General features: G+C 37.1%; 6 protein-coding genes across 6 annotated transcripts; 2 read left to right on the top strand and 4 right to left on the bottom strand.

The window, feature by feature from the left end:
* Window positions 1-469: 469 nt before the first annotated feature.
* Window positions 470-1,408, bottom strand: C9374_010993 (uncharacterized protein; the record flags this gene model as incomplete). The annotated part of the gene is made up of 1 exon (XM_044686598.1): window positions 470-1,408. The coding sequence occupies one exon, from the start codon at window positions 1,406-1,408 to the stop codon at window positions 470-472; it is 939 nt and encodes a 312-aa protein (XP_044543330.1).
* Window positions 1,409-2,013: 605 nt separating this feature from the next.
* C9374_010992 (uncharacterized protein) lies at window positions 2,014-3,316 on the top strand (the record flags this gene model as incomplete). Its single annotated transcript, XM_044686597.1, has 2 exons — window positions 2,014-2,289; window positions 2,360-3,316. The coding sequence occupies 2 exons, from the start codon at window positions 2,014-2,016 to the stop codon at window positions 3,314-3,316; spliced, it is 1,233 nt and encodes a 410-aa protein (XP_044543329.1).
* A 122-nt stretch (window positions 3,317-3,438) lies between these two features.
* C9374_010991 (uncharacterized protein) lies at window positions 3,439-4,119 on the bottom strand (the record flags this gene model as incomplete). Its single annotated transcript, XM_044686596.1, has 1 exon — window positions 3,439-4,119. One exon carries the CDS (start codon window positions 4,117-4,119, stop codon window positions 3,439-3,441), a length of 681 nt encoding a protein of 226 aa, XP_044543328.1.
* Window positions 4,120-4,602: 483 nt separating this feature from the next.
* Window positions 4,603-5,259, bottom strand: C9374_010990 (uncharacterized protein; the record flags this gene model as incomplete). Its single annotated transcript, XM_044686595.1, has 1 exon — window positions 4,603-5,259. One exon carries the CDS (start codon window positions 5,257-5,259, stop codon window positions 4,603-4,605), a length of 657 nt encoding a protein of 218 aa, XP_044543327.1.
* A 328-nt stretch (window positions 5,260-5,587) lies between these two features.
* C9374_010989 (uncharacterized protein) lies at window positions 5,588-6,355 on the bottom strand (the record flags this gene model as incomplete). The annotated part of the gene is made up of 1 exon (XM_044686594.1): window positions 5,588-6,355. One exon carries the CDS (start codon window positions 6,353-6,355, stop codon window positions 5,588-5,590), a length of 768 nt encoding a protein of 255 aa, XP_044543326.1.
* Window positions 6,356-7,474: 1,119 nt separating this feature from the next.
* Window positions 7,475-13,879, top strand: C9374_010988 (uncharacterized protein; the record flags this gene model as incomplete). Its single annotated transcript, XM_044686592.1, has 2 exons — window positions 7,475-7,692; window positions 7,879-13,879. The coding sequence occupies 2 exons, from the start codon at window positions 7,475-7,477 to the stop codon at window positions 13,877-13,879; spliced, it is 6,219 nt and encodes a 2,072-aa protein (XP_044543325.1).
* Between the last annotated feature and the right edge of the window lie 118 nt (window positions 13,880-13,997).

Below are 13,997 nucleotides of genomic sequence, written 5' to 3'. Positions count from 1 at the left end.
CCAGGATCAGAGCGTAGAAACTTCGTTACGAACAGAAGCCACCTTCAACAATTCGGTAGGGGACCGGAACTGAACCCTCGACCAGAGGTTGCCGTAGTCGAGGTTTGACTACTGAGCCACACTTGGCAACTATCTCTTTTAGAAAATTGTTTTTGATCGCTTCAATTTGAACCGTTCTCTCAATTCGAACAAGTCGAAATTCGAAGCGTGTATGTATCACGAAAGAGGGTATTAACTTGTTAACACGTGGTCGAAGATACCTTGTCACTACTAACAATTTAAAAAGATGCAAGTGATTACCATTTCCTGGTCAACTAAATTCAGCTCCTGAAGATTGTGAGTGTGGAATGCACTGTGATTCACAGGAGACGAGTGATTAACGGTGGTACGTCGATGTATCCCAAAAAATTGATCAACCAACCACTTTGATTACTTCAAACCTCATTAAAACTCCCTTTTACTACAGAAATTAAAATATGTCTCTGACAGGTTTGTCCTTATAAAAGCTTTTTGCCACACAATTAAGAATGGACAACAACACACCTGCAGTAACCATACTAATGGACATCCATCCTCCCACTTTGGCAACAACGTTGAACATTATTTCATATCCATTTAAATGCCTTCGTTCATCACAATACAGTGCGTCACATTCCTTAAAATATTTGGCATGATCTATGGTGACATTTGGCAGTGTTGCAATAAATAATTCCATGGTTGTGTTTTGAAAAGTCTGAAGATTTTTCCTTTGATTTTCAAGACTGGATTGAAGGGATCTTGGGTTCTTGTATCGCGTATCCGCTCCTTGTAGTTGTGCGAGAACGTCACTGGCAATTTCAGAACCAAATAAGAGGGTCATCATGATTTCGTTGGAAGTCAATCGTGCAAAACGTCGGATTCGTTCTTCAATATCTTTCTCAGTGACAAGATAGGGTGAGAAGAAGGTTGAAGAACCAAGAACTTCAGTAAAACCTTTCAAAAAGCTAATACATGCTTTGGATGAGACTTGATTTAACTTGGAACCGTTGCACATGTGAGTGGACGAGTTGTCCATTTGATTAATGAGAACTGGAAATTCAACTTCAATGTCCACTTTGACAAATGAGTCATAGGCAATCTCTTCATTGGAGCATGGACAAATAAACATTCGACTATTATTATTAAACTGATTCACAGTAAACGAGTGGTGTCTCTGGATAACAATTCTGTCTGAAGTAAACATTACAAAGTAAACAATGCTCACCGCTAACCATAAAAGTACAAGCGCAATAGAAAATAAACATCTCATTTCTGGACACGAGCAATATCCATCACTCTCAGAACCGTTGTTGCCATTATTGAATGATTGACCAGCAAGACCTTGGCTGTCTTGTCGCTTGTCCAGTGTCAAATCTTGGATACTCTGCATAATGTTTCAAGAGATTGAGATCATTCAACAACTTCATACACAGTGGTTGGTTCCTCCACATAATACTACTGTGAGCAATTGGATGCTCTTCAACCACTGTCGTATTTACAGTGAGCCTTCTTGACATGATTTTTTGTGTGTTCTGTTTGATACAAAATACGACGACCATCTGGACCCAATTCTAATTTGGTGTTAAAGATCAAAACTGTCATGTCGTCGATGAAATTCCTGAAGTAGTTCAACAATTCATGGAAATTCAACCTTTTTGCCGTTTCGATTATTCCTTCAAAAAGAGATAGATTTATTTGAAAAAGAATTTTCCTGAGTTTGGAAATAATTATCGTTCTGAATTTGGAAGGAATATTAAGGGCAGGTTGGATTTCGTGATCAACTGAAAAACTCGAAATTAAGAAGGAGGGAAAGGTGTGCATTCAACGAACACCATAATAATTTCGTGTCTTTGAGTATTTAGAGTTTATTGTAAGGTTCCTTTCACCTTAAAACTAGTTTCCAAACTCAATCATGGTAATTATCTTTTTTTAGATATTTCATGAATTCCCAAAAATAACCATTCTCCTTAAACTGTTTTCCATTTCCGAAAAAAAATGTCCTCAAGCAAAGCAATTAAAAGTATTTGTGTGATCAATGGCGGTGGTCGATTGGGTCGAAACATTTTACAATCTTTGGTCAATATTCGAGAGAATAAATCTCAATTGAATATTTCTTCGAATTCATCCAAAAGTAGTCAGGTGGATCCTTCGTTCAAGATTTTCACATTTGTGACTCCTGATCGAAAGGACACGTTTAATTCCGAGGGATTTGTTAAACAATTGGATGGAGTGACGGTTGAGAGGACAGATGGATTGGGAAGAAAGGAATTGGTAAGTGCTTGTTGCTTATTCGCTTTGACATTTGGCATGATGTGTTTGCTGAATGACATCAAATTAACAGAGAGATCGATTTGCCAAATACGATGTCCTTATTAATGCCACAGACTTTGAAAAGAGTTACAACGAAGAAGAATATGAGAGTAACGTCATTGAAGCTTGTTTCGATGGAAATGTCAAACGTTACATTCCTGCTGATTTCACAGTCGATTTCAATAATTTCCAAAACGGAGAATGTGAAAAGATGGAAATTCGTAAAAGAATTCGATCCTTACTTGAGAAGAATCAATCGAAAATGTCATTCACTTCCATTCTCAATGGTGTTTTCCTCGAACGATTGTTCGATCCATTCTATAAATGGAAAATTCTCAATTTAGAAGAACAATTAGTCGAATATTACGGAAAAGATAATTCAGACAAGGTTCCAATGATTGACTTTTCATTGTATCCAGAAGTTGGTCAACTCTGTGCCTTAACCTCAACATTGTTATTCGATCAAACTTCCAACAAGACCATTCCCTATGTGTCTCAATCCTACGACATGAACGAATTAGCCGAAATGCTCACCAATGATTTGGGACATGGCAAATGGAAAGTCAAGAAGATTGGAACTTTGAAAGATTTAGAAAAGAAAATTGCTGAACGCAAGAGTCATCGCATTCAGAAAATGGATGAAAATGTCGATGAAGAATTCGCATGGGATTATTTGTATGCCATTTTCAGTGAAAAGGGTCGTCTCTCACAGGCCACAAGTACTGAATATCAATCGATTAAGGATGTTGTGGAGAGATTTTCATCTGTCATTTCACCCTTAAAAGGAAAAGAGGAAATGACACCAAGTGTGACTAGTTCTGGATTGGAACGTAAAGATTTATTCCACAAGATGGTCGGTGACCAACAAGTAGATAAAGAAACACTCACGAAAATGTGTAGTAGTGCTGGATGTGGTTACGTACAAGTCGCTACCGATAGTACTTCAAAAATTAGACCTACTGGAGCTCCAATTAAGGAAGGTCCTTAAAAGTGTGAAAATATGTGTCGGTCAATGTCATGATTTCAAAAATGGTAATAAAAACTTGTGAGTTTCAGATGAGAAATACATTTATCGTTGAAGAGAGGAGTGGGCACGAGTTCAACTTGTTATTATTTCAAACGAATTTCTAAAGCTAATAGAAGCAATGCTTTCATCGATTCTTTTAAATACATGTTTTTGTTCGTCGACTGCAGTGAATTTGGAACATTGCATTGAGAAGGTTCATTTTGCAATGTTTGAGTCGATGTATTATTTGGAATGAAAGGATTGGAATTTCTGTCAAGTGATGGTGAGGTTGATGGTAATGACACTTTCATGAAAGTAAAAGGATTCGAACAAGAGTGGGATGTTCGTTCAACTGTTTCTTGTGAACCACTCGTTTGAACGAGTAATGGATTTTGACTTGTCGAATGAGGAATGGTGAAAGCATGATGGAATGTCAAACGATGACTTTTCAATTTAAATGAATGCACATGTGGAATTTTTTGAATTCCTTTCACACGCGGATGATCGATGAGTACATTTTCTTTGGAGACTGAAGTTTGGGTTTGTGTGAAATGTAATTCATTGAAATGATTCACTGTGTCATTGGTCAAATGTTGAATGGTTTCGACATTTTGATGAGATTTGAAACGTCTTGTTGTGGGATCTCTTCTTGTTCGTTGTTTTTCTTGTGAATAATTCAAGGGAAGTGATTGTTCATGATTGACTCTGAACAAGTGAGAAACATCCTTCGAGCCATCCAAGTGGTGTTGGGTCCATGATGTCGACTCGGAAGGAAGCCTTTTCATGTCGTTGTGTGTGGTGGTTGGTTTCATTGAAATAAGAGAGAATGAGCTAAACAGGTTGAGTGGATTTTTGTTTTGGGGATGGTTTGGGTAGAATGTGAAATGGAGATTGAAGTACATCAATGATGATGATCTCAGAAAAGGTTTGACGTGCTTGAATACAACGGAATGATTTGACCATTTCACCTTAGTGTCAAATTTCACAATGTCTTCATCTTGAAATTCCTAAAAAGGATCGCATATTTTCCCTTGGACTAATGGGAAAACGCGTGTGCGTGTCTAAAAATCAGTAATTTGTATTTCTGTTTTGAACTGCATCTCAAATAATACTAGTACCCATTTCCAAATTCTGCTAACAAATCTCTCATGGTTTCTTTCGAGAATATCTGAGAGGTGGCAAGGAATTTCATCTGTCAACAGTCAACTGTTTCAACATTTGATTCGAATTTGTACAAAACACTTTCTTTACAAGGTGTTAAATTATTTTCAATCGTTTAACAAATCCTTTATTGAGATAGATGTTCTACCTTTCTTTGTCGGTTGTTGTTGTTGTTCATTTGGTGGAGGAATTGGATTATTGCTCATAGATGACGTTGTAGGTTCTTGTGTTGGCGTTTGACACATGGGATGGTGTTGCAACAAGATGTTCTTTGCCACTTGATGTAGATCTGAATTCAATCCACACATTAAACCTAACAACATGGCCATTCCTGCTTTAATATAGGAAGGGGGTAACGCATGATGTGGTTGACTGTCACTGGTCAACTCATCACGAGAACGTCCATTACCACCATCCATCGATTGCGGTTGGATGAAAGAAGAGTACGTCAACAAAGCCTCTCTTGTCAATGGTTGTGATCCTTCATCATCGCAATAATGAGTAGTCTCTACCTGATTGGGTTGTGTTTGAAGATGTCTTAGAACGACACAAGTTTTGCTAACAGATATGGTTCTGTGTTGTTTTTCAATTTTGTGCCCGTTTCTCTTCATTGACCTCAATGTTAAAGAAGAATCATGACTGGATACTTGTTGTTGGCGAATGGTTAAACTTATATTCGAGGATGATGATGTTGTAGCCCTAGAGGAGGACACTGGTTTGGATCTCGTTGGATTAACTTTAGATGATTCAAGCTCGTGTTTCATATCGAGTTACTTTTTTTGCAATGACGTTTTCTAGGGTCTGAATTTTACATTCTTATCATGTCGAATCTTATATTCTTTCGAATTTGTTGTGGACGACAATTTTGGTGTTTCCGAGGCGCTTGGTATGAGGTGAAATGGGATGCAACAATGGTCTAATTTTGGTTATTGTGAGATGTCGTCAGTTTGTGAAGGTATTAGAGATGCATCTGTTTGACATCATTTCTCGTAAGAACGGATGAAAAGATCTCTGTGCGAGAGCTAGACACATAGTGATCTGAATTTTACAACTCAACTCGAAAATACAAAGTTTTGAATCTCCACGTGTTGGTTAATTAAGTAATTCTTGTATTGAGATTGATGTTCTGACTAAGCGTCTGGTTGTTGTTGTTGGTGTCTGATTGAAAGATGTTATTGATTCTTCAGATGTCGCATTGTTGGCAGGAGATGCCATCGTTTCACTCTTGAAACCAACAGGAACATTGTTGAGAATTGACATTCCAGCGTGTTGCCATTGGAGATGCATACCACAAAATAAACCTAAGAGTAATGCTCTCAATATTGTATTGGAGTGAATTATGGGTTCTATTCGTTCTTGTGGTTGTTGGTTTTGAATTGATGGCGGTTGTTGCGTTGGATTGGATGGGGAATGTTCATTTCCTGTGGTTGAAATACAAGATCTCTCTATGAGATCATTCTTGCGAATGGTGGTTAGCTTTCCTTTGGAAACGGTGTATTGTGTCATCCTTAATTTCTTGGGCTTGGATATTTTGAAATTTGTGAATAATGGAGGAGGGGTAACAGAAGTGCCTGGCTGGATGACTTTTGACAATTGTTGTTGTTTGGTTGTATTTCTCTGTTTCCTTGTCTCTCTCGTGTTCAAATTACAATTGGTTGGCGATTGAATATTGCATCTAGATTCATCATGTGTTTCTTCATGAATTAATTGTGAATCACACAACACTGGAAATGAGTGTTGTTCATCTATTTCATCATCATGATTGGTAAAAGCACTTCGAGGGGTATGTTCATCGTCGTACAAATCTACATGTGTGGATCCATAATTACATGGTGTTTGTGATTTGAGCTCATTCGACATTGTTGGAGTGGAGGACAAGACAACAACAGCCTTGTTTCGTTCCAATTGGCAGGGTATTGTGGAGTGATTCCCACGAGACATTATTCAAAGAAATGTGTTTGGTGGATTACAAACGACAATTTTTCAACGTTCAAAAAACTCCACTTGACCAAAAAACAGAAAATGAGCTCGTGTCTCGAAATTATTCCCGAAATGGGCCTCTTTTGAAATTTTGAAAAATGAAATTGAACGCGATGTGCTTCGCCAATAAGGCGTTTCTCTCGAAAAGAGGAAAACACAAACACATATGAACTTTCTTATTAAGAGTCCGAAATCAACAGAGAATCCTTTCAATAAGTAACGCATCGGAATCGTTTGCTGAAAAAGCTTCCAATAATATTTATAACCATCGTGAAGAACCTCAAATACTACGCGTATCATGGTACCACAATCCATTCATCATCACACAACAACATGATCTACTTTACGAATTCTTAACTCTCGGAACGAAAAATGTTTTTCATCCTTTGATCTTGAAAATAATAGGCTTCAAAGAAAAACCACAATGACTCATTTTTTGTTCAACTCTTCCCGCGTTCACATCATGATATTTGCTTTCCTTTGTGGTGTGAATCAAAATGAAAATGATGAATCAATTCACCAATACTGCGTTATCTTTCTGATTTCAAACATGAAAGAATAACATGAATTTGCACGTCAGGCTGATGATGGTTTATAATGTTTAAGGAGACTCGAAGGAACATAATGTCGAGTTTGCATAAAACCAATGATGTTTTATTGCGCTAATTGATTTTGTTGTTCCGCTGGTGTAGTTGTTTTTACATCTCCTTTCACATGTCGCATGTCAACACACAAAGTCGTTACATCACACAAAAAAAAGTCACCCACATTCTCTCTCTCAATTTTACCTCATTGTTGCTGCAGCCCACACGAAAAGGCTTTTGTCGAAATCACAACATCAACACAGAGAGAGATCTAGAAGAACCTTCTGTTGCACAACTCATTGTATTTTCATATTTTCGTGTGTATCCCTATCACAACAAAACAACAATTTTCATCGAGTTTTTTTTCTCTCTACGACTCGCATCATATCATCATCTAGGAACTAATTACTAAATCATGCCCATCGATAAAAAGAAACGTAATTTCATCATCACTCCCAATCAATTCTATTCCGAATTGAGTGAAGAAACTTTTCGTAAAATTTGTGTCAAGGATGTGAGCAAAAAGTTGTCGTATCCACTCTATTTGGACTTTTCCAATGATAAATTTCAAATCAATTCGTTGCAGGCGTTGCGAATTATGAAAACTGCTTGTGTGAAGGAATTGGATATTAGGTAGGTTGTGTGTGTGCGAAGAGAGAATTTCAAAATGATTCATGATGGTTGTTGTTTTTCTTTTGAAATTGACATTATGGTATGATATACAACACAATGTGTGTGTATGTAAATTATCATTGGACAACATGGTCATCATCCGAAAAACCTCTTGTTGATATATTCTCGATCCGATGGTCACTTTAGCAAAAACCGATTTAAAGAAATTGACAAGCCATTTGAAATGTTCACTCGTTTGAAACGTCTCTACGCCTCTCACAATGAAATTCACAAATGTCTCTTTACCAATGTTCATTCACATCTTGTACTTGTCGATTTGAGTCACAATTCACTCTCGTCTGTTCCAGAATCCTTGTCTCAATTAGTAAATTTGGAATATCTCGACATGTCCTATAACATGATTTCGAATGGAACAGAAACTGTGACTCGATTACGTGGTTGTGTGAAATTGCGAGATTTGAACTTGTCATTTAATCAATTGGATATGAATAAGGAAAAATTGGACAATTTTCTCGTGGAATTGAAGACCAATTTCAAAAAATTGAAGAGTGTGAATTTTGATTCAAATCCTTTCGTCATGAAATTAATGAATTATCGAGCTCTATTCATTACTCGTTTACAATTGACAAGTTTGGACGGAAAGGAAATTTCTAGTAAGGAACGTAAATCTGCCAGTCAACAAGGCGATGGCTCTTCCAACTTGATTCAACCCTTGTTCTTTGACGAAGTTGGAGAACAACTCAAAGGAACCTCTCGAGGTCTCATGAAACGAGTTCCATCGTTTAATAATTTATTCAGTGTGCTTCAAACAAAAGTCATAGAGGATGAACCCATTGTTGAGGAACCTGGAAGAAGAGCCACCATTGTGGAGGCCATTAAGGAACAAACACATTTTGACAAGATCAATGAAGTCCTCGAAAATACTTCACAAATTTACTTGTTAGTGGCTGGTCAGAAATTGTTACGAACCATGAAACAACTCTTATCAAACATTTCAGACATTTCCATGAAGTTGCATGCAGACGATCCAAACACTATTGGTCTCACCGGTTATGTGAAATTTATTGAATTGTTGAAAGGTTACATTACCCGTGACGAAACACATACTCTCAAGGAGTGCTTTATTCGTTGCTTGGTCACTAGCTTTGGTTTCTACACTCGAACGTTTGACAATGCCACTCGTGAAGAAGTTCAAGCCCTCACAGAATTGGGTAAATTCCTCTTCTGGAACAACAACACTGAAATTTTGAGAACGACCAATCAGGCACTTCATCAATTCATTTTGGCACAAAGTGGAAAGTACAATCAACAACCCATTGCCAATTTGTGCACCGTTCTCAAATATTTCGATGATTATGATCCTTTGAGCATTCCAAAAATTTCCACACCTCAAGAACTCAATCGTTTGAGCATGAAATTGAAACAACCATTGACAGTGGATGATCCCACTCAAAGAAATTCTCCTAGTTATCTCATTCCAAACTTTTCTGACACTCGAAGACGTTCCTCCTATATTGGACCTGTTATGGATGAAGACTTGTCACCAAGTGCCAACAGTCAAAAACGTGGTGGCATGCAAAATGAAGAAAGTGGAAATTCACTCCTTGCCACGGCCAAAACTAAGAAACTTCAAGGAATTACCAAGTTTTATCAAGAATTCATGACCAATCAATTTAAATCCTTTTCATCCAACATGCACGACATTCCAAACGAAATTTTACAGTTACAAATTCAAAGCACTGATTTGTTGGTCAAGACATTTAACTTTACAGATGCCATGATTTTAGCCATGACAGAATCGGATTTCTTGGACACTCTCATGGAAATAATCATCAAACAACACAAAGAATTTATGGAATCTCCAACCAAACCTACCACTCTGCAACCACAAGTTCAGAGATATATATTGTTGTTGAAATTATTTGTAGTCATGTCGTCATGTGCAGAAAAATTCTCTGGAAAAATCATTACGCTGACTGAACATTTGACCAAGGCAGTGTATTTTGTGAAACCCAAGACGGACCACCAGCATGCTAGTGAAGAGGTTGTAACGACTGATAGTAGTAACAATAACGCGTCACCATCTTCATCATCTGCCACTGGAGACGTTGAGAGTGAAATTACGGATCAAGTCATTGAAGCTCTAGTTTCTGGCTATGGGCAAAGTCATTTTGCAAGTTGTTTGGGTGTTATTCAAACGGCACTTGCAAGTGTTTGTCACGTTTCTAAAATTAAGGACGACATGTTCAAACAGAAAAAGTTTATGGATCTCCTTCTCTCGACTTTGAAGTATTTCCTTAATAATGGAATTACGACCATGAATATCAAACAAATTTCAGGAGCGTTGGAGTCCATTGACACATTGTTGACCATTTATCATTACAAAATGGTCAAGCATCAAACACAATATGTCACATCCAGTAGAACTCTTGTTAGAGCAGGTGACAACACTCAAATGACCGATGAATCGTATCGTTTGCAAGGAATGCAAGTCATGATCAACATGAACCAAATTCATGATTTGCAAGATATTCTATTGAGATTTATTCAAGAAGAAACTCTTCAAAATATTTTGATTAATCCCGTGTTAGGAGTGCCACTTGTGTCTACTGTATTGCATTTAATTCAAATGTTACCACTTTTGAATATTAACAAACATTTAGAAATGGTGAATGATCCAAAGTATTGTGCTCTCCTTCAACAACGTCTCTTGGAGATTGTCTTGTTGAATACTAACACTTCCAATGCTACCTCAACATTGGATAATGAAAATAACTTGTTGTCTGTGTCGAGTTCACTCGAACTCAATCGAATTGCAGCAAGTTGTTTCATTTCAGTCATTAGAGAAACGAACATTGAAAAGGATCTTTTGAAAAAAGTTGTCACATCCATTAGTACCCTGTCTAGAGAAGCAGGATATAGAGGAACAAAACTTAATCACTCGTTTGAGTTGTCGACATTGCTTGGCATTTTGAGTTATGTGAAAAAGGAAGAACTTTTATCAGAGTACAAGGATGTTCTTTTAATTCAATTATTGAAGATTATTCAACAATTGACTGTTGATTTGTCCACCAAGCAACTTTATTACAATCTCATCGATCATTGTATCCGCTTGTTGAGAGTACTACAACCCACTCCTCCTTCAGAACAGTTGGATTTTGAGCAATTTGGAAAACTCTTCATTCTCATTACCAAACAAGAACAACAAATTGAAAGAGAAAATCCACAGCTGTACTCGATTGAAGCATTTGAAGAAAATGCTTCATTCAATGGAATTGGAGTTCAAATCAGTCAAACCAGTTCAAGAAATCAAACGTTGACCGTTGAATCGTTGCCTCTCTTTGCCAATCAGTATATTATTTTATTGAAATGCATTTCAGAGCTTGAGATCTCCAGCTTTGTTTGTTTACGTGTCATGATTCGTTTGGTTGGCTCATTGGAATCCTTGTCTCCTGCAAAATTGGAGAAGGAATTCATGACCGAAGAGAACAAGAGTCGACTTCAAATGGTGACCGATCTTCTCAAGAATATCATTTCCCTAGTATCGAAACCAGTAGTGCCCAATGAAAACGAAAGTCAACTCTCTTCAAAGGAATTGAAGAAAATTAGGAGAAAGTCACTGAGAAAATCGATATCCATGTCCACCCGTAGTTTTGAAACCATGGAGGCTGTATTTAATGCTTCAAATGAAACCAAGAATGCTACAGAAGATTCTCGAAGAAATTCATTGAGAATGAAAAAGAGATCTTCATTGAGAGCCAATCCAGAAGATCTGTCACATCAATTCAAACAACCTAATTATGTTCAAATGTTAAATTATGGCATGTTTGATCAATATTCTGCCAATTATTGGAATGAACGAACACTCGACTTGTCCAGACAATTGTACTCGATGGTTATTGATGATGTGACCTCTGAATGGACAGACGAATTGAAGAATAATCCATTCAAGTTGTTTAATCCATTCTTTGTTCATTCCAAGCAAGAGGAAGCAGCTGCCGAAGAAAAGAAAGAAGATGATTTGACTCTCTCTTCCGATAGCGATTTGTCTGATATTTCCTCATTGGACAGCGAAGATGAAGACAATGGTGCCGAGACTCAGTCGCAACACATTCGCAGAATTCACAGAAAATCTGGAACAAATAAGGAATTTGTTGATTTACTGTTGAGAAAGAAACAAAAGGATCACATGAAGCGAGAACAACAACAAGCCAACCCTTTGACTACCATGTGGTCATTCTATGATGATTCGACTCATTCATTCTCTGCCAATGACTTTTATCGATTAGTGTTTTCTGATGAATTGTTGCGTGACAATGTGTATGATGTCATTACTCAATCGGTCACTTCTACCAAAATCTCACTCTCTCAATTATTATCAGATAAGGAGTTGAAATATTTATTTATTGGAACCATTGGACTGAGAATTATTAACTTGATGAAATTGAGCGAATTTGGTGCCTCTCAAATCATTCCTCTCATCCATCAAGTGTTGAGCAATACCTTGTTTGGAAGTTATCGTGTGAACATGTTAAGTGTGAAGATTTTAACGCATCTCTTGGATTCAGTTCTACAAAAAACACTCAATCAAGGAACTGCCCTCCGTAGCGTTGCCAATAACAAATCCAAAGCTGAGGCATGGAAAGAGGTGCTTCACATTATTGATCAAATTTCTCAAATTATTCAACAAATGAATAACACTTTGAGATATCGATTGCAATTCCACTTTTCCAAGACTACTCCATTTTCGAGCGATGAGAGACACTTTTTGTACAATTATGTGAAATTGTGGCACACGATTGTGAACACGATTCGAAATGTTCCATTCCATTTATTGACAGATTCGAAAGATCACGATCATGAATTACTCAATGAGCTCTGCCAAAGTCAATTATTAAGTTTTTGGGTTCTACCTTTACCTGACTTTGCTGTCTTGCTTCGTTTACTGTATTATCATTCCATCACGGAACACATTCCAGATTCTGATGACACTCGTGACAATACTCTGTTTGGAAATTTGTACAGAATTCAATATTTGGAAGAATTGACATTACCACTTTATAGCGTGACCTCAGACAAACAAGAATTTTCTGGAATTTCCCTCTCCAATCCTCATGCACAATACATGAATCAGAAACGAAAATTGACCATGCTGTTAACAGAAATTTGTGGAGTCTATATGAGATTTGATCGCTTCAATTTGTACAACATGCTCGATTTCATTGTGAGATTGTCTCCCTTCACCAATGAATCTGGCAGCAGTGTCGAGAGCTCCAATTCGTACTACAGTGTGATTAACACTCCATCTCTAAGAAATTCATTGCTTGAACAAATTTTGAAAGAAGAATCTCTTGTCCGAAGAAGTTACTTGTTGAGTAAGAGTTTGAAAGTTGGAGATGTTGTGGCCTATGATCGTTGCACAATTAATCATCAACCATGCATGATTGTTTTATTCGAAAAGAAAATTGGAATTTATTCCTTCACTGAAAATGTGAATACTGGAAAAATGTTTTTATCCGAAACGTCCATGATGAATTTGTCACAAATTGAATCCGTGAGTTTAGCATCGCCCTATACTGGAAAGTATCTTCTTCTCAAAACATCCAAAGAACCGCTTTTCATGCAATTCAGTAATGACACTTTTTGTGCCAAATTGATTTCACAAATTCACAACAAGGGCAATTCTTTGGATATTTCCATTGATTGGAGACTTTTCAAAAGTTTACAACACATTTTTGCATCCGGTGTAGATGAACAATTATTATTTTTCAGTGAAGTATTGTTGGATATGGGCAATGGAAGTGGTGAAAAGAAGTGTTGTTTGGCCCTCTCTAATTATGCCATCTATTTTGTGAATGAGAAAATTTCAAGTGAGCTCAACGTGTCAACAAGCACCACAGGTGTGAAATCAAGTGCTTCTACACAAAATCTCGTCGATTATTCCTCACTCATTGAAAAGATTTGTCAATTTGAAATTAATGAATTGTGGATTGATTACAAATCAGTACAACAAACGACACCAACGACCAAAGTGAAATTGAACAAGAATTTGGACGGAACAGACAATTCCAAAGCATTGCCAAAGAAGGAAAGCATTTATTGTACTTTTGCAAGTGATTTTGCCAAGATTTCATTCATTGCCAATCTTTCTGCCTACCAATCGTCCTATCAATCGTTACAAGCTTAATAAATACAAACGAATTGAATATTTTTGAGTGATCAATTCAAGAAAATGCTTTTATGCCATGATGAATGCAATCAATCGGAGTTTGTCTTTCTCTTATTATCCGTACATGATGATTTAG

This window comes from Naegleria lovaniensis, assembly GCF_003324165.1.
Source record: "Naegleria lovaniensis strain ATCC 30569 chromosome Unknown tig047, whole genome shotgun sequence".
Lineage (NCBI taxonomy): Eukaryota > Heterolobosea > Eutetramitea > Acrasida > Naegleriidae > Naegleria > Naegleria lovaniensis.
The sequence above is the reverse complement of the archived record's forward strand: the minus strand, read 5'-3'. Positions and strand labels throughout refer to the sequence as shown.